Genomic DNA, 20,031 nt, shown 5'->3' with positions numbered 1-20,031 from the left:
AAGATGCCCTTATTAGTACCCACCTTACTTGTTCTCAGCCATTTCTTTGATTTTATTTGGATTAGTTGGTTCCTTGCTTCTAAATAATTACTGTCATATTAATCATCTTCTTGGCTAATTATTAAAATCAAATATATTCTTTTGCTTTACCTTTTAATGATATATTCGTACTGGACATTTGGCTCACTCGTATTTATTTCTTTCCACAGGTAGTCGGGGGTAAAGCGGGGGTGTGATGAGTGCTTCCCAGATTTTAGCTTGTTATCTAGTTGAAAATAAAGTCAAGGACATGTTTTATTCCATATTAATTTGGATCTTGTTAGAGAACTTTATTTTGAAGATTTTGAACTTTTATTAGTTTAATAAATTATGTTTAGCTTGTTTTGCTTTCATTAATAAATAAGACTTAGCTTGTGTAGCATCTACTTATTTAAGTGGGGTGTTACAACGTTGGTATCAGAGCTTAGGTTATAGTTTCTGTAGACTGTCCTTTAGGATTTGACATGTGAGTTTTGGGTTGACTTCATACGGGTAGATTTAAGATTTTGGATATGATTTTGTGATATATGTTTTTGTGCACTCATAAAATTTTGTGCATGATGGCAAGAGGTAGCAGTAGTCGAAATACTGGGGGGAATGATAATCAGCAGATTGTTATGGATAAGAGTACTTTTATGGAGATGTTGCGGGAAGTTCAACGTGGACAGAATCCCACTGCTAACGGGCAAGATCGAGATGGTCAAACTATGTTTGATCATTTTACGAAGCAAAGACTCAATTATTTTAAGGATGCCAAGACTCCCATGGATGCTGAAGCTTGGATAGATCATATGGAGAAAATTTTCAGGGTCTTGGAGTGTTCAGAGGTGGAAAAGGCTCGATTTGCTACTTATCGTCTTGAGGGGGATGCTAATACTTGGTGGAAGTCTGTGGTAGCCTCGCATGCACCTGGCTATGAAAATACTCTTACTTGGCAGGTATTCAAAACTCAGTTTGATCAGAGGTACTTTCCAGCCAGCAATCGTGAGGAATATGTAAGGGAGTATCAGAGTATTACTCAAAGAGATGATGAGTCAGTGGTAGACTTTCAAGTCAGATTTCAGAGGTTAGCTGGTTATGCAAGATCTGTGGCTGGGACAGAAGCGGATAAAATCATGAAGTTTAAGTGGGCATTGAAGAATTCCATCTGCAACCATATCATCTCTAACTGTTATACATCCATGGATATCTTGGTTGACAGTGCCAGAGATCAAGAGCTTCATCAGGCTAACTTTCTCAAGAAACGAGACATGCAAAATCAGAAAAGAAAAAGGGAAGAGGAATTTTCCGATCGTCGACATGGATTTCAGAAAAATGGTGGGTCTTCAGGTGGATTCAAACCAAATTATCAGAGGTATAATACTCAGAATTTTCAGCAAAAGAATGGAAATCAAGGAAATGAGCAAAAGAGGTATTTCAACCAAACTGGAAATAAGGAAGCATCTAAGTGTGAGCATTGTGGAAAGATGCATGGAGGAAGCACTTGCTATTGGGCTACTAGAGCATGCTTCAATTGTGGAAAGAAGGGTCACACTATTCGAGACTGTCAGATGCCACCAAAGAAGCCTTGGGATCGTAAGGATCAGGGAGAAAAAAGCAACCAGAAGACTTCCGGTCGTGTGTTTTCCATCACTGTAAAAGATGCTGCAAGTACTCCAGGTACCATTTCAGGATCACTTTCTGTCGGTAATGGAAATGCTATAGTCTTATTTGATACTGGAGCTACACATTCATTTGTCTCTACATCTTATGCTAAACACTTAGACATTGCATCCACTGCACTTATATCGGATTTTTCTGTTGGCACTCCTATGGGTGTAACTATACTTGTGAATTCTCGGTATCTTGATTGTGTAGTTAGAGTAGACGATAGAGAACTACTTGTAGATCTCTTACCTATTCAGATGAGGGACTTTGATATCATACTGGGGATGGATTGGTTGGAGCGACACAAAGCTACAATTGATTGTCCGGGAAAAAGAATATTTTTTTGCGACTCCAATTCGCCCGAGTTCGTGTTTCAGGGTTCTAATCCTAGTGGTTGTAGAAAATTCATTTCGGCCATCAAGGCTAAGAAGATGATTGCTCATGGATATGAAGGATTTTTGGCTCATGTGATTGACACGTCCAAAGTGCAGCCAAACTTAGAACATGTTCTGTTGTTCGTGAGTTTTCAGATGTATTGCCCGACGATTTGGAGGGTCTTCCTCCAGAAAGAGAGGTGGAATTTTCTATCGATTTGTTATCAGATGCACAACCTATTTCTAAGGCACCTTATAGAATGGCTCCGTTAGAGCTACAAGAGCTGAAAGAACAGCTGGAGGAGTTACTTGATAAGGGTTTTATTAGACCCAGTGTTTCGCCTTGGGGAGCACCAGTTCTATTTGTGAAGAAGAAGGATGGTTCGATGAGACTCTGTATTGATTATTGAGAGTTGAACCGAATCACAGTGAAGAATAGATATCCATTATCGAGGATCGATGACTTATTTGATCAGCTTCAAAGAGCAAAATAATTTTCGAAGATTGATCTACGGTCAGGTTACCATCAACTAAGAGTGAAGGCAAGTGATATTCCGAAGACAGCATTCAGGACTCGTTACGGACACTACGAGTTTCTTGTTATGTCTTTTGGATTGACAAATGCACCTGCAGTTTTCATGGACCTAATGAACAGGGTATTCAAGGATTTTCTTGACAAGTTTGTGATTGTGTTTATTGATGATATATTGGTGTATTCAAAGTCAAGGGAGGAACATGAGGAACATCTTCGAGTTGTGTTGGAAACACTACGGAATAACAAATTGTATGCAAAATACAAGAAGTGTGAATTTTGGCTTGATCAAGTTGCATTTTTGGGACATATTGTATCAGCAGATGGAATCAAGGTGGATCCATCCAAGGTTGAGGCTATTACCAATTGGCCAAGACCTAGCACTGCGACGGAAGTGAGGAGTTTCTTGGGACTCGCGGGCTACTATCGCCGATTTGTAGAAGGCTTTTCGACAATTGCGATGCCATTGACACAGTTGACTCGAAAAAGCAACAAGTTCATATGGACCGATGAGTGTGAGGCTTGTTTTCAAGAATTGAAGAAGAGACTTGTGACATCACCAGTATTGACACTACCATCAGGATTGGGAGGCTATGTGATTTATAGCGATGCTTCGAAGAAGGGACTTGGTTGTGTATTGATGCAATATGGAAATGTGATTGCCTACGCTTCAAGACAATTAAAGCCTCACGAGGTGAATTATCCGACACATAACTTAGAGCTTGCAGCCGTCATTTTTGCATTGAAGATATGGAGATACTATTTGTATGGTGATAAGTGTGAGATCTTTACTGACCACAAGAGTTTGAAGTACATATTCACGCAGAAGGAGCTAAATATGAGGCAAAGACGATGGATTGAATTATTTAAAGACTATGATGTGAGCATTCAGTATCATCCCGGCAAGGCTGATAAGGTTGCAGATGCTTTAATCAGGAAAGATTTTGGAAATTTGGCCGCTTTGGTGACGCAACAACAACCTCTTCAATGTGAGATTGAGAAATTTGGTTTGGAGTTTTATCATCGGGATACAGTTGGTATGGTAGCAAGTTTGCATGTCGAGCCTAGTCTTATCACTAGGATTAAGGCAGCTCAAGATGGAGATGGAGAATTGTGGTCATGTATCCAGAATATTGATCCTGAAAAACAACCAGGATTTCATTTTGATGATCATGGCATTCTATGGATGTATAATCATTTATGTGTGCCTGCTAACAAGGAACTCAGGGAGGAATTGATGGAAGAGGCTCATAGATCACCATTTTCTATTCATCCATGTGAGACAAAGATGTATCGAGATTTAAAGGAACACTTTTGGTGGAGTGGCATGAAACGAGATATTGTCGATTTTGTTTCGAAGTGTTTGACTTGTCAACAGGTGAAGATTGAGCACCAGAGGCCAAGTGGCTTATTACAACCATTGGAGTTACCTACTTGGAAGTGGGAGAATATTTGCATGGATTTTGTCATAGGACTGCCTAAGACTTTTAAGAAACATGATGCGATATGTGTGATTGTAGACAGACTCACTAAATCTGCTCACTTTTTGGCAATCCGTGAGAACATGAACTTGGAGAGCTTAGCGTTATTATACAGGAATGAGATTGTTAGACTACACGGGATTCCAGTTTCGATCGTATCCGACAGAGATCCCAGATTCACTTCAAGATTTTGGAAAGGATTTCAAAAGGCATGGGGCACCAAGTTGAACTATAGCACAGCTTTTCATCCACAGTCGGATGGGCAGTCAGAGAGGATAATTCAGACCTTGGAGGACATGTTGCGAGCATGTGCATTAGAGTGGTATGGAAATTGGGATGACTATTTGCCTTTGGTTGAATTTGCTTATAATAACAGTTGGCAGAGCAGCATTGGTATGGCTCCTTTTGAGGCACTATATGGGCGTAAGTGTAGAACACCTATTTGTTGGAATGAAGTAGGAGAGAAGCTTTTAGAAGGTCCCAATCTAGTCCAAGTCACTATAGATAAGGTTGCAGTTGCTCGAGAAAGACTTGAACAAGCTCGATCTAGGCAGAAGAGTTATGCTGATAAGGGTAGGCGAGAATATGAATTTAAAGTAGGAGACAAGGTCTTCCTTAAGGTATCTCCTCAGAGAGGCATTCAGCGATTTGGTCAGAAGGGTAAGCTAAGTCCGAGGTATATAGGACCTTTTGAGATTCTTGAGAGGGTTGGAGCTGTGGCATATAGAGTTGTTTTACCGCCACAATTGTTACGGGTGCACAATGTATTTCATGCATCGGTTATGAGGAAGTATGTATATCATCCTAATCATGTTGTTCAGTATCCCTTAGATGCATTTCGTGAAGATTTGTCTTGTGAAGAAGAAGCTGAAGCTATATTGGCGAGGGAGGAGAGAGTGTTGCGCAAGAACATGATCCCTTTTGTTAAAGTTTTATGGAAAAATCATGATGTTCGGGAAGCTACTTGGGAAACCGAGGATTCAGTTCGCGCAAGATATCCGTACCTCTTCGAATCAGGTACTTCACGAGAATTTCGAGGACGAAATTATTTTAAGGAGGGAAGAATATAATACCCCATATTTTATTTGGTACATTATTGGTGCAATAACTTAGTAAATATTTATTAATTGATTTTAGAATTCAAAATTATGGATAATATTTTATGTAGATAATAGGCTGTTAAAAATTTGAATTTTGTAAGCTATCTTTTAGTTGTTTAAAATTTGAATATGAGTCAAACCGGGTGATAGTTTAATAGTTTGTTGAGCTACTTATTATATAAACAGAGTCACCCTGTTAGTGCTTTCACACAAAAAAACTCATCTTAGAGCGACAGCTAACAAAATGGAAAAATAGTTGTATTATATAACTTATGAGTGAGATAGAAGTGTTGGTGCATAAGAAAGGAAGTTTTGGATCTACATGTGCAAGAAGGTCAGAGAAGAGCTAAATGGAGTGTCACTGTTAAAATATTGGGTTATTAAAGATTAAGAGAAGGAGAAATAGATTTTTGGGTTACTAAAGATCAAGAGGATGAGAAAGATAGCTAGGTCGGCCAAAACTTTCAGAGAGTGTACATCTTGAGGAGGTTTATTTAAAATTTAATTATGTAATTTAAGATGATTACTATTTATATTGTATACTAATATTAGTCATTTTATTTTCAGGTTTATAACTATTTGTACACATTTTTTTTACATATTATATCAGGCTCTAAATTCAGGTAAGTTTTATCAAATTATTATATTATTTGTTTATGTGTTTATATATTGTGTTAGGTTATTGTTTAATGCATGTTTAATTGATTTAATTGATTAATTGTTATTTGTACTGGCTACAAGATGTTTAATTAGTAGTATTCTAATTAGTCATGTTCCCTGTTATTTTTGTTTTTAATTTTTATGTCATTAAGTTGGTTTAAGAAATTATATGATTCTCAGGTTTTTTACATTTTATTAAGTGGATGATATGGTACATTTTAATATTGTTAGTGTCTGGCTAGTTTTGTTAATTATTATTTACTAGTTATGTGTGTGAGTTGTTCACAATATTATCATGTTATATTATGTTAGTTTGTTAATATGTAAAAATATTTGTAAAATAAAATCTATTTTCACAAAATTTAGTTTATTGAGATTTATTAAAAATTGACAAAATATGTATTTGTGGGACTAATGATATGTATGGTATTTTATTTTACAGGAGATATGTAGTCAAAGTATTTTGTTAATTAAGTTAAGTAATTAACAATTGGTTGTTTGTTTATCTAAAATTATAAATTGTTTACATTTGTTAATCATATTACATTATTATATTTTCCCCATGCATAATATATTTGAAACTTTAGTCTCATTATTTTTTTATAACCAATATGTTATTAATTATAGTATCCAATGATTGGTCATAATAATTTAAATTTTATAAGTATTGTGTAGTATTAATGTGTCAGAGGTGGATTTGATAAATCTTGTCAGTATGTGTTGCTAAACACGGAGCATAAATGCTATATTTATTTTTATCATTTTCTTAAATTGTTGTTACGATTTAATGTGTTAAATGAATGTATAATTTAAGTTTGTCTACTTTTATAAAGTTATATACTTAAAGATTTCTACATTATTTTTATAAATTAATAAAATATCTTTTATATTTTTATAAAGCTTGTAAATTATTCAGATTATTTGTTAGTTATATATTTATACTACTCTAGCTTGAGATGGTGATCATCTATATTAGTTGTGGTAGCTGTATAAAATATTATAATTTTGTTAGCTTTACTTTTTAGTGGGTTTTAGAGTTTGGCGTTTATAAATTATATTTCTGTTGATATTAAAGATTGATTTGGAGGTTTATTTATTTTAGACTCATTCCAGGTACGAGTATCATCCATTCTCTCTGCATTTAAAATATATTTTTTCTTTCTCTCTACTTATTATCCTATCATATTTTTATTTTTTTTAAGTTGTACATCTTGTATATGTACACTTGTTAATTTTTGCTTAGCCATCTTTGGTCCCTGTTGTTACTTAACCACTTTTGATCCATGTTGCCTATCAGTATACTTGATTTGTCACATGCAACTTTTATTTTCAATACTATTGGAAACTTTGTAACCATTTGTTATGGGCTCTTAAACTTATCTGTGTGGGTAAATCACAGACGAGACACATGGAATTTTTGCAGTCTTTGGTGCTCTCGGCACTAACTCGTATCAGTGCTGTGAGTATACGAGCATGTCTCTGGGGTATGGGGCATGATTAAGATCGTGATCATTTGGTTTGTTTGGGGAAATGTTTTATACATTTCATCTTATCCTTCTTGTGGATAACCGGAGAAGGAACTGTTTGTACTGTGCTTTGCTTCGTGTTTACTAGCGAGCAGAGGTTTTATAAGATGCCCTTATTAGTACCCACCTTACTTGTTCTCAGCCATTTCTTTGATTTTGTTTGGATTAGTTGGTTCCTTGCTTCTAAATAATTACTGTCATATTAATCATCTTCTTGGCTAATTATTAAAATCAAATATATTCTTTTGATTTACCTTTTAATGATATATTCGTACTGGGCATTTGGTTCACTCGTATTTATTTCTTTCCACAGGTAGTCGGGGGTAAAGCGGGGGTGTGATGAGTGCTGCCCAGATTTTAGCTTGTTATCTAGTTGAAAATAAAGTCAAGGACATGTTTTATTCCATATTAATTTTGATCTTGTTAGAGAACTTTATTTTGAAGATTTTGAACTTTTATTAGTTTAATAAATTATGTTTAGCTTATTTTGCTTTCATTAATAAATAAGAGTTAGCTTGTGTAGCATCTACTTATTTAAGTGGGGTGTTGCAAACACATATAGTGTAAATCCTATGTCTGTGTTTATATACTACAAAATTACAGGATAAATTCTAATTGATATGGAATGTAATTCTGCTTTCTAAAATATATCAAGTAGTTATATTTTCTTCCAAGTATTCTATTCTTCATAGAATTCCTTTTTCATGCATATCTCTTCTTGCGTTTATCTTCATCTTCTTTCCTTTTAATCAGCCGCCTTCCTTATCTGAAAGTCTCCTTAAGTCCTGATATTATCTCCTGATAAATATCTCCTGATAACTTAAGTTCTGACAACTTAAGTTCTGACTTCAGTATAAGTACTGATTTCCAGTTAAGTACTGATTTGTCATGTTAAGTAAGATCTGAAAACTAAACACAAATCATATTAGTCATGACATTATCAAATATATCTAACATATAAATTGGGGGAGATTGTTGTGTATATGTTGTGTACTTGATGATTACATGAATAAAACACCTTGGTAGATTTTACTTAGTGAAATAATGTAGCACTCGACGGATAAGGTTTATAGTCCCGACGGATGACTCAATATAGTCCCGACGGATGATGACTTATTATCCATCGAGTGAATAGCTTATGTAACAATAAGTCTGTAGCACATTTCTGCATACACATTATTTAGAATCTGTAGTAGTACTTAAGTCATGATGACTTTAGTTAGATATGCAGAATAGGTTGATTAATTATACATAGATGATGTCTTGTAATTCTGCATAAGTGAAATGAAATCAAGTGCCTGATTGCTACCCGACGGATGAACAAACAATGAATTCGACGGATGATCAACAACCCGACGGATGATCAATAACTCGACAGATGATCAATAACCCGACGGATAAAGAATTCAAATATATGTTGACAGTGACAACACAATCACATGCGTCGAGTGGATGCAAATGGAATGTGGTAGCCTATTCAACTGGGTTTTCGAGAACAAATAAGCATTGCCATTTCCATGCTATTATGAAGATATTCAAAGATGCTGGAATAGAGTAATGAAGTAGCATTGTATTAGACTAGATAGTTTTGTTTTATTATCCTGTCTCATTACTTTGTAATCTTGGTGATATATAAACCAAGAAGTAGCAACTAAGGAACTATCTAATCTGATAAACAAGTAGAGAAATATTTGTAAGCAGAATCCTTAGCATTTCTCTGTATTCTTTGTTGTTCAATTGTTGTAAGCAGCTGTGAGCATTTTGCACACAGGGTTCTCTCGATATATAATATATATCTCTGGTGGAATCATTCAAATCCACCAGAAAGTTTTTAAAGACTCTTGTTTTTAATTACTTGTGTTTTGATTCATTTAAGTAACTATTCCGCATTGTGCTAATCAATTCACACTTATATATTCGACTTAGAACATTCTTATTTCAAGAAAAAGTTTCAAGAATTCCATTCAACCCCCATTCTATAATTCTTGTCATATTGTTAAGGGACTAACAAGCTTAGAAGGACAAAGACTACACCAAGGGTTCTACATCAACTTTGAAGAAATAACAGGGTGTTATTGTCTAAGATAGGTTGTGTAGGTTGCACATTTATTTTGAGGTGGTAACCCGGAGTTACGCACCAAGACAAGTATTTGTGGGGTTGTAAAGGCTTCTCCGTCTACGTAAGGAGCAAGGTTATTTTTAAGAGAAAAACTCGGGTCCTGGAGAGGATCTCGGGGACTGGACGTAGAGGTGAGCGATTCTATTAGAGGTTGTGTCATAGCGAACCAGGATAAATCTCGCGTGTGGTATTTTTTTCCTTGTCTTTTATTTCCGCATATATATAATCTACATCGGTAAAATATTTAAAACAGGATAAATATTTTTAAAACGCCATAATAATTTTTAAATTGGTAATTAAGCTATTCAACCCCCCCCCCCTTCTAGCTTAAAATAGCCCTTTTACGGGACCTCACAAAATGAGATTGGAATTTTTAACTTTCTTGGCTTCAAAAAATTTATATGCATCATTCTCTTAATGAAACGCGCCTATTTTGTTTAGCTTTCAGGGCACAGCCAAAGAATTTTAACTGATTAATATATTGACCGCGGAAGATATATGTCCCCATTATCTTTAAACCTATGCAAAAATTGTGTCATCCTTAACCATGAGGGCGCGTCATCCGCATTCTCCTCTATGACTCTTGAAGTCTTTCTCAACAAAGGTAGCATCCTTGGAAGGGGCATCCTCTGTAGGAGCATATTCCTTAACAAGGGCTTGATCCTTGGAGGTAGTTTCGTTTTCAAGAGGTGCTTCTACCTTGACAATGTCTTCATCCTTGGAGGGAGATTCCTTTATAAGAGGTGTCTCTACCTCGATAAGGTTTGTACCTTTGGAGGGAGATTCCTTTGCAAGAGAAGCATTTATCTTGATAAGGTGTTCATCCTTGGAGGGCGTGTCCTCTGTAAGAGGAGTATCTACCTCGTCAAGGGTCTTTTCAATAAAATCATAATGTTTTTGATAAAACAAGTGAAGTCTGAGCTAAGGGGAGGTGGACATGCACTACCTCCTAGACCATATATATTCATTTAACAAAGTGGTATTTCACGTAGAAGCATCTCAAACATAGGCATATCAAGTAGCCATCTCAAAATGAGACATCTTCTCAGAGGGATTTTTTAAAAATTTTCTCGAATATGGTCATTTCTCTGATTTTGAGGAGATCCCTTTTACCTTATACTCGTGGCACTATGTGACTTCACGTAATCAATCACAGGTGTCCTACCCCCCGAGTGCGCGTCCTCTGTAAGATGATCATCTACTTCGACAAGGTATTTATACTTGGAGGGTGCGTCCTCTACAAGAAGAGCCTCTATTTCGACAAAGATTTTCATTCTCGGAGGGCGCGTCCTCTGTAAGAGGAGCATCAATCTCGACAAGGTTTTCATCCTTGCATAGCGCATACTCTATAAGAGGAACTTCTATCTTAACAAGGGTTTTCATCCTTCGAGGGCGCGTCCTCTTTACGAGGAGCGTCTTGCTCGAAAAAGGTACTCATTCTCGGAGGGAGCTTTCCTCTGTAAGAGGCGCGTCCACCTCGACAAGGTAATATTCTTGGAGGGTGCGTCCTTTATATGAGGCACGTCTACCTCGACAAGAGAAATCATTCATGGAGGGCGCGTCCTCTGTAAGAAGCGCGTCTACCTCGATAAGGTAACATCCTTGGAGGACGCGTCCTTTATAAGTGGAGTGTCCACCGTGACAAGGATATCATTCTTGGATGGAGCTTCCTCTATAAGAGGCGTGTCTACCTCCATAAGGGGAATCATCCTTGGAGGGAGCTTACTCTATGAGAGGAGCATCTACCTCGACAAGGGTATTCATCCTTGGAGGGCGCGTCCTCTGTACGAGGAGTATCTACCTCGACAATGGGAATCATCTTTGGAGGGCGCATCCTCTGTAAGAGGAGCATCTATCTCGACAAGGGGAATCATTCTTGGAGGGCGCGTACTCTACAAGAGAGCATTTACCTCGACAAGGGAAATCATCCTTGGAGGGCGCGTCCTCTGTAAAAGGAGCGCCCACCTCGGCAAGGTCTTCTGCAAAACTCTTGTGTAACAAAGTTCATAATATCTTCAAGGTTAATGCTTTGGAGAAATTCTAGAGCAACCTCAACAAAGCGTCTCTCAGCAAGGCATCTTCAAATGAGGTATTTTATGAAGAGGCGTCTGATAAAGAATATCTTATGGCAAGGCATCCCCTGATGGTAATCGTTTTTGGAGACATTTCATTGAAGCTAGACGCTTCCCTGAGCTTGGACATTTCCTTGATTTTGAGAAAAGTATATCTATTTTTCCCACGTGGCACTACCAATAACAGGTCCCCTACCCCGAGGATACATCTAGATGAAATATCTTGGTCAATCCTTTATTCCTTACTGATTATAATTATTTTGATTACCACTTCAATAACCTTGGATTGGCTTTGTCCTCTGGTTAAATTCCATAACATGAATATATCTTCTTACATCTTGAATATTTATTTATTTGACGCGTCCGGAGCTAGAAGCGTGTATATCCATGTTTACACATTCGCTTTGAGCCCACACACCACTATGTGTTCATTACAGGCTAGAGGCTACACACAACCCACATAATGCGTAGTTATTTCAAGTCTACACATTCCCAGAGCATCACCAATACTTATTTGAAAAGTATACCTTGCCAACATTTACTTGGGCGTGCCCTTGCCGGCCTTAAATAACAGCAATGAATGTCTTCGATATATCCATTTACATGCACTTTGTTGTAGGCTTCCTTCTACCAACGCATATCGGTGACCGTCAAATTTCTTTGGATAACAATCATGTGCATGCTACCTGAGTCTACGGGCCTACAAATTGTCAGTGTTCCCATCAGTTTTTTCTTCTTTATTTCGATGTAGGCGCGCCCTTGACATCTTCATGATAAATATTAACAGTGTCTTTACATAATATATTAATTTTTCCCTTTCTTGTTCATCTAACAAGCCCCTGTGATTTCAAAAGGAGCGTCCTCATGTGCAAAGCCACCATCTTACTTACTATTTCATCATTCATTTTTAACTCGTCCTTAAATCCCACTTTATTATTGGTCGTCAATTTTGTGAATTAACCACGTGCATACTAAATTTCCATCGCAAGCAGTCGAGCTCTATGAAAGCCCCACAACCTCTTCAACGACCTTTGTTAGCCACCCAACGTACATATATTTCTTTCAAGGCGTGATTTGTTACTCTTTTTGATTAATCTACCTCTCTTATTTAAGGTCAACTCTTGTTGAATACAAACTGACAATATAATCCAACTCTACCTAAAATATTTTGGCCGAGGACATGCCTTGCTTTTGTGCACGTTAATATTTTTCAAATACTCTTCCTGTTCCATTGTACTGCTGCACCTGCCCTCTGATAGTTGATTCTTTACTAGTGTTCTCTTCTTTATTTTATGTACAGGACGCGTCTTGCAAGTTTCTAGCTCTTCACAATTTCTTTGCACAACCACATGAATATGGTATCACGTTTTGATTCTTTTCTGACAAGTAGATGACACTTCCAGGCATGAATCTTCAGGTATGATTTTGTCTTAGATTCAGGGTGGTCTCCCCTATTTTTACTTTGTACCTGTACACAACACACACCGCAGGGCGCATCCACTACAATTTAGCACGTAGCCCATGTGACTCAATCTTAAATTATTTTCTTCGAGTCTCCTATTCACAACTACTACACTTTTTGTATCCTTGTCATTTCCAATATCTCCGCGTAAACCGATTATAATTTCTTAATACTCAGGTTTATTTTTTATTTATATGCTCCAAGCTCGTCTTCATCTTACAAACATCTGCTCATTTGGTCTTTCATTTTCTTAGTGTATCCGAACCCCGCTAACTCAACTACTCAAGTAATCCAATGATCCAATTTTGTCAAATGTCTCGTATACTCCCTGCAACCCTGAACAGTCGTAACACATCCTTTAATTTTCTTAATTGACTAGAAGTTCATATGGTGTTCCTTTTGTAAGTGATCAACCCGTTTCTTTCATTATTGTAAGTTGATGCACTTTCCCTCTCATTTTGTTTACACATGACACACCCCCTTCATCTCTTAGCTTCCTTTACCAATTCCAATTAACTATTTCACTAGCTCATGTTCATACTCCAACACATACACATCCTTGACTTTTCTTTTTTATGCATCTTGCTTCGAAATTAGTTTTAATATTTAGTGAGAATAAGAAATGGGCTTTCTTGAAGAAGAAGAAGAAGAAGAAGAGGGAAGAAGGAGCTATTCAAAAATATCTGAGGGTGTGTGTATGTGTGTATAACAGTCAAATATTTTTCAACCCCTAAAACCCTCTTTTTGGGGCCTTTTATAGGTCTCAAGATTTAGGGTTTTTGGGGTTTGTACCTCTTCATCCTGGCCTTTGATCATTCTTGGTTGGTGACAGGTTGGACGGTCCAGATGAGCTGTGTGGTCAGGTGTTCTTTCTCCATCAGAGCTGTCTTGGGATGATTACCCATGAATGGCTAGGATGCAATTGTTCCATTTTGGGTAACATGAGACAGTTGACTCTTTTGCCCTGTGTCACGTGGCACCGGGAACCACTTCGGCTTGGGCCTGGGGTGGCATCTCTTTTGGGCCCCTGTTCTTCTATTTGGGCCTGATTATTTCTGGCCCATCATTTGCCTCCCACTCCCTTATGCGGGTTTTCCCAGATGGGGGAGTAGGAAAAAAATCACTTCTTTGACTTGTCTCATGACCCCGGGGTGTTGCTGGGCACAAGTCCCCGGGGTTGTGTTTGGGTAGACCTTTTAATTCTTGGCACTTGGAAAAAAATTTGTCATTTTTCTTTTGACTTGTGGCCCCTAGCCCCGGGGTGTTGTTGGGTACAAGTCCCCGTGGTTGTGTTTGGGTAGGCCTTTTAATTCTTGGAACTTGGAAAAAATTGTCATTTTTCTTTTGACTTGTGGCCCCTAACCCCGGGGTGTTGTTGGGTGCAAGTCCCCGAGGTTGCGTTTGGGTAGGCCTTTTGGTTCTTGGCACTTGGAAAAATTTTGTCATTTTTCCTTTGATTTGTGGCCCCTAACCCCGGGGTGTTGTTGGGTACAAGTCCCCGGGGTTGTGTTTGGGTAGGCCTTTTGGTTCTTGGCACTTGGAAAAATTTTGTCATTTTTCCTTTGATTTGTGGCCCCTAACCCCGGGGTGTTGTTGGGTACAAGTCCCCGGGGTTGTGTTTGGGTAGGCCTTTTGGTTCTTGGCACTTGGAAAAATTTTATCATTTTTCCTTTGATTTGTGGCCCCTAACCCGGGGTGTTGTTGGGTACAAGTCCCCGGGGTTGTGTTTGGGTAGGCCTTGGTGCAGATGTGACAGGTGGTTAATGTTTTAGCGCTTTCCCCGAGTGTCAGGTGGCGGTTGAGCTTCTTGTTATGTGTAAGTATATGTGTATGCACGAAACGTTACAGTTTTTCCCCCCTTTTTGCCTCAAAAGTCGCGCCTGTTAAATAATTAAGGATGTGTAATCATTAACTGCAGCGGTTATTTTCTGGACGCTCAAGATTGCGCCACGTGTTCTCGATCAACGGACCGGATTGCGGGGCAGTTGAGGGGGTTAAAACTCCTCATGTGCCTATAAATACCCTCTCTTTCTCATTTCTTTTTCCTTTACGCAAATGCGAATACATCTTTCAGCCATTTTTCTCTAAGTCGAATTTGGGAGTCTCTTCGCTTTTTGAAGCCGATTTATTCTCCTGCTTTCTTGTAAGTTCTTGAACTTACCATCATACTTCTTCTTGTTTCTTCGTGATTACTTAGTGAGTAACTGTAGTTTGGTTTTTTGGAATGCATGTATACTCAAGTATTTGGATTTGTTTATCTCTGTTGTGTCGAGTTTTGGCGAATCAAAATAGGTTGTTTGCTGTTTAGATTTATAGTTTCTATTTTGCGAAGAAAAAGTTGATGTTTGTAGAGAATCTGGGTTTGTGTTTTGGTATGCATATGTGTGCAAATGAGGGTTTTAATTTGTGTAAAACTGCGCTTGATTTTTACTTTCGTGACTATTCATAACATGTGATATAGGCTTGTATATGTATGTATAGGTTTGTTTGATATGATTTGGTATGTTGATTTTGAAGTTAACTGTTTCTGAGTAGCTTTTGTGTTTCTTTCTTTTCTTTTCCTTCCCGAAATGGCATAGACTTGGGGGTTATATGGTTAGGAGGGGTAGGAAGAAACAATTAGCTAACCTGAAGCATAGACCCGACCGTCCCCACTTTGGATTTTCCGAATATTCTTCAAGTGACTCTTCACAAGAACTAGAAAATATGCATCCCCGTCGCCAAGCCATAGTTGAGGAGCTGCCTACCTTTCTATTAAACCCCGGGCAGACCTTGGGTAGGAGAGACGGGTCTTGGATAGACATTGACCATTACTTCGTTCGGACTTGTGAGAATAGCCCTCCCTATGATTATTACTTTAGGGACCTTACCACTGCTTATAGGCCCGGGGGCTTAGAACCTTATGATGGGGCCCGTATGGATCAACTTTTTTATAATGCCCCCGGGACGAGATATGTTCCTGCTCCCCGTCTTCCCGACCTCTCCGAGTACACCTTTGAGCAGGTAGATGATGTGGTGAAGGCCGTATTTCACTTCGGGGATGATATGGAGTGGAGGTGGCCCGAGCCTCACGAGAGAGTTTATCACCGTCCTGCTGGTGGTTGGGTAGGGATTCCCTTAGAGCATCTTCGTAGCATGAGACCCAATCTCCATCAGTTTACCAAGTCCCTGTGCCGTGACGTCTACGGGATACCCTTCACCTAGCTAGCTTCGAACTCTATTTAGTGGGTTTCCTGGTTCCTGGCCTGTTGCCATGTGAAGAAGTACCTTCCGACGTTTAAGTTTTTTCACTATCTTTTTAAAATCAAAAAGTCCACCTTGCCTCCTCTTTATGAGTTTACCTTCAATATAGATGGTTGTGGGCTCCCTTCTGATGCCAAAAAGGCTCCAGTCTTTATGTTAAACTCGCTCCGGGGCTGGCACCAGGAGTTCATCTTCGTCCGGGGGTGGGACCTGGAGTTTATGCCTTTGTACAAAACTACTTTGAAAAATAGCAGGTTCCCATCCGAGAGGCTTGGTGGAGATGCCTTGACGAAGATGTACGACTTTGTGGTTGCTCTTGGTGCCCAGTGGACCCGGGACACCTTTTTAGATAATCAAACATTGTATAATGTTGGCTGTAAGTGTTTCGCCTTGGTAGCTTTTTCCTTGTGTTTATCATGTTGTATATCTTTGCCCTGTTCATTTTAATGATTGTTGTTCCTTGTGCAGGTCTTCCCCTCCTGAACCCCTTCCATTACGCTATATCGCAGCAATTTAAGGATTTGGCTGGGAGGTTCAAGAAGATTGTTGGCGCCGTGCAGTTGGACTCGGGGAAGAGGGTAGCTGGTGCAGGTAACGGTTCGCAGACCCGGGATGTTGGTTCTTCGGGTAACAGTGTGAGGCAGAGTGCTCCCGTGATTACCCCACCTGCTGTCCCGGAGCCTGAGGAGGTTGAGGGGGTTGAGCTGGAGGAGGTGGAGGTCGGATCTCTGAATCAGCGGAAGAGGAAGGCTGTGATGGAGGCTGCTGGTGGGTCCGGAACCCCACAGCGTAGGAGGGTTTCGGGATCGGGTCCTTCAGAAGAAGAGAGCCAAAAGTTGGTGGAGGAGGATGCGCTGAAGAACCTCCTTGCTCGGATGACCCTGGATGATCGCCGGAATGAAATGCTTGATAATTATGCTACCCCGGCTGACTTTGACTGCTACGCCACGGAGGATCTGGATACCTTCCTCGAACATCTCGTCCGGGATGTTTCGGAGGTAAGGTCGTTCCCTTAACATTTTCTTTTATATCCTTGTGTTAGTACTTAGCCGTTTTGTTTTCAGGCCAATGCTCGGATCAGCGGCTGCTCCACCATTCTCCACAACTTCCGCATAAGGGAGACCAAGACCAAGGCTACGCTGAAAGAGCTAAGTAAGGAGAAGGAGAACTTCACCAAGTATCGGGAGGTGAAGGAGAAAGAATGTGTACCTTGGTGTTCCTAACTATCCACTCTTTTTGGTCAAAAGGACCCCGCTCATTAGGGTAATACATGTCTTTTAATAGCTAGTAGCGGTTTTAACGGTAACCTCAGCTCTATTTATTGGTCTGAGCAAGATACGACTCTCTGACAGATGGTCAGAACTTCATCTGATTTTGAATCAGAGCTCTAGAGTTTTGTTCATCCCTCGCCGTAATAATATCTTGGGTACATAAGAAATGTATTGAATCGATTCTTTTTAATGGCTGAGGCGGTGAAGTCTCGGGAGGCTGCGGAGCAGTTGGTGGGATCCCTCCGGGCGAAGGTGGAGAACCTGAAGAAGGAGCTTGCTGCTAGGCCCCCGGCAGAGGAGGTGCTGGAGTCTTTCCGGGGTACTCCTGCTTACTACGAGGAGCTTAACAACAAGATCTTTGAGTAATGGTCCCCGGGAAGGGGTTTAAAATTTTAATTGAGTAAAATTTTCTAAGTACACATGGGTTGTGTAATGGTCCCCGGGAAGGGGTTTAAAATTTTAATTGAATAAAATTTTCTAAGTACACATGGGTTGTGTAATGGTCCCCGGGAAGGGGTTTAAAATTTTAATTGAGTAAAATTTTCTAAGTACACATGGGTTGTGTAATGGCCCCCGGGAAGGGGTTTTGTTTAAAATTTTAACTGAGTAAAATTTTCTAAGTGCACATGGGTTTTGTAATGGTCCCCGGGAAGGGGTTTAAAATTTTAATTGAGTAAAAAATTTTAAGTACACATGGGTTGTGTAATGGTCCCCGGGAAGGGGTTTTGTTTAAAATTTTCACTGAGTAAAATTTTCTAAGTACACATGGGTTGTGTAATGGTTCCCGGGAAGGGGTTTAAAATTTTAATTGAGTAAAATTTTCTAAGTACACATGGGTTGTGTAATGGTCCCCGGGAAGGGGTTTTGTTTAAAATTTTAACTGAGTAAAATTTTCTAAGTACACATGGGTTGTGTAATGGTCCCCGGGAAGGGGTTTAAAATTTTAATTGAGTAAAATTTTCTAAGTACACATGGGTTGTGTAATGGTCCCCGGGAAGGGGTTTTGTTTAAAATTTTAACTGAGTAAAATTTTCTAGGTACTACAGCGACAGTGATCGAATGATAGTAGAATGATTTTGGGCTATGGGGCGCTCCAAATCGGGTTTTTCATTTAAATCATTAGAACAAAAGTACATTCTGGGAAATGTTGAAAATTACATCAAGCTGCTATAGCCTAAAAGTGGAGGAGATGCCGGAATGTGTGACCTACCTTTACTGGTAGAATTTCCTTAGGCGAGCTCCGTGCCAAGTGTTTGGGACTTCGGTCCTGTGACGCCCTCCAAACCCGGGGTCTAGATTTGGGGGTCACTCGCCAATAAACCAAAATAAAATAATCACAGCGGAATAATATAATAAATACGACCCCTTTTACCTACACTGGATCGATCACAGGTTATAGTATGGAACAGGCACTAATACAAACCAACTGTTATTACAGACCATAGTCTAATTAGTTTTACAACTTATTCAAATTTTATTACAAACCTCTAGACTAATTAAGCGTCCCAAACTGTCTACCTGGAAACACACCAACTATTTACAAGCACAAAACCTCTGGTCAGACCTGGAACTTAAGCTTGCTCTGGCCTAGCTGAAAGAATCAAGATATGAAACAAGTATGAGCGAACGAAGTGCTCAGCAAGTAATAAATAGCTTATGATTTGGAATAACAACAGTATATCTGATGAACAAAACCAACTAAGCTAACTGAACAGTATCAAAACTGATAAAAATTTGATAATAAACAACATTTGCAATATATTATGTTTTGGGACTGGAATCCTTGAACGACGGTGTGTTGCCACCGGTGATCAGCCGCGGAGCAATACCGGTATGCCGAAGCATATCCAACTAAACAAAAGGTACCCAAGGCACATATTGGCCTAGCAAGGTGTTATATCCTGTATAACACATAGCTCACACTGGACCGCCGCCACGGCCTCTTACGCAACCATCCAACCCATAAAAACAATTTTCCGCCAAAGGAGTCGAATCAAATGACATCCTTAACCACATAACTCCCCATTTCTCATGGTCCGGAGTTTTCTCAACAACCAATGGCAAAATAACCAGAACAATTAGTTATTCGCTAATCTCAATTCAAAGCTTTGCCGTATAGAGTAATTCATAGCGAAACATAAAACGTTTAACTATTCTGAACTTAGAATAGTATGGATATTGAAAGAATAAAGTTCAGAGTCAATATCAATTGAATGATAAATAAAGATATAGGTACTTGTATAATATGATTAGAAATGAACGTCACTTGAACGATAAGTGAAGTTAGGGGTACTTGCCTGGTATGCTCAATAACATCTTACTTTAACTCTGCTTCTAACTGCTGGCTACTATCTTTGTCTAACACTTGACTGTACTCCTTGCTACTCGATTCTATAAACAAAAAGACTATCTTAATTGACAGAAATAAACTCAATCGACGTAACTCTACGTCTTGACATCTCCCCGACCATTTATAACTAAGCATGGCATATTAAACTGTAAACA

The 20,031-nt window shown here is 39.0% G+C and overlaps 2 protein-coding genes across 3 annotated transcripts; both read left to right on the top strand.

Moving 5' to 3' along the window:
- The first annotated feature begins 599 nt into the window (after positions 1–599).
- LOC141674000 (uncharacterized) lies at positions 600–2,470 on the top strand. The gene is made up of 2 exons (XM_074480727.1): positions 600–2,079; positions 2,178–2,470. The coding sequence occupies exons 1-2, from the start codon at positions 600–602 to the stop codon at positions 2,468–2,470; spliced, it is 1,773 nt and encodes a 590-aa protein (XP_074336828.1).
- Positions 2,471–12,048: 9,578 nt separating this feature from the next.
- On the top strand, positions 12,049–17,956 carry LOC141672820 (uncharacterized). Of its 2 annotated transcripts, XM_074479503.1 has the most exons (4): positions 12,049–12,259; positions 12,851–12,967; positions 16,724–17,253; positions 17,320–17,956. In XM_074479503.1, exons 3-4 carry the CDS (start codon positions 17,011–17,013, stop codon positions 17,476–17,478), a joined length of 402 nt encoding a protein of 133 aa, XP_074335604.1. In that variant the 5' UTR covers positions 12,049–12,259; positions 12,851–12,967; positions 16,724–17,010; the 3' UTR covers positions 17,479–17,956. The 2 variants fall into 2 exon arrangements, with proteins under 2 accessions (XP_074335604.1, XP_074335603.1); XM_074479502.1 differs by lacking the exon at positions 12,049–12,259 and having other exon boundaries at positions 12,717–12,967.
- Positions 17,957–20,031: the final 2,075 nt, after the last annotated feature.

The sequence above is a fragment of the Apium graveolens genome, chromosome 7 (genome assembly GCF_009905375.1).
Source record: "Apium graveolens cultivar Ventura chromosome 7, ASM990537v1, whole genome shotgun sequence".
NCBI lineage: Eukaryota > Viridiplantae > Streptophyta > Magnoliopsida > Apiales > Apiaceae > Apium > Apium graveolens.
This window is presented reverse-complemented; position numbering and strand designations above follow the sequence as displayed.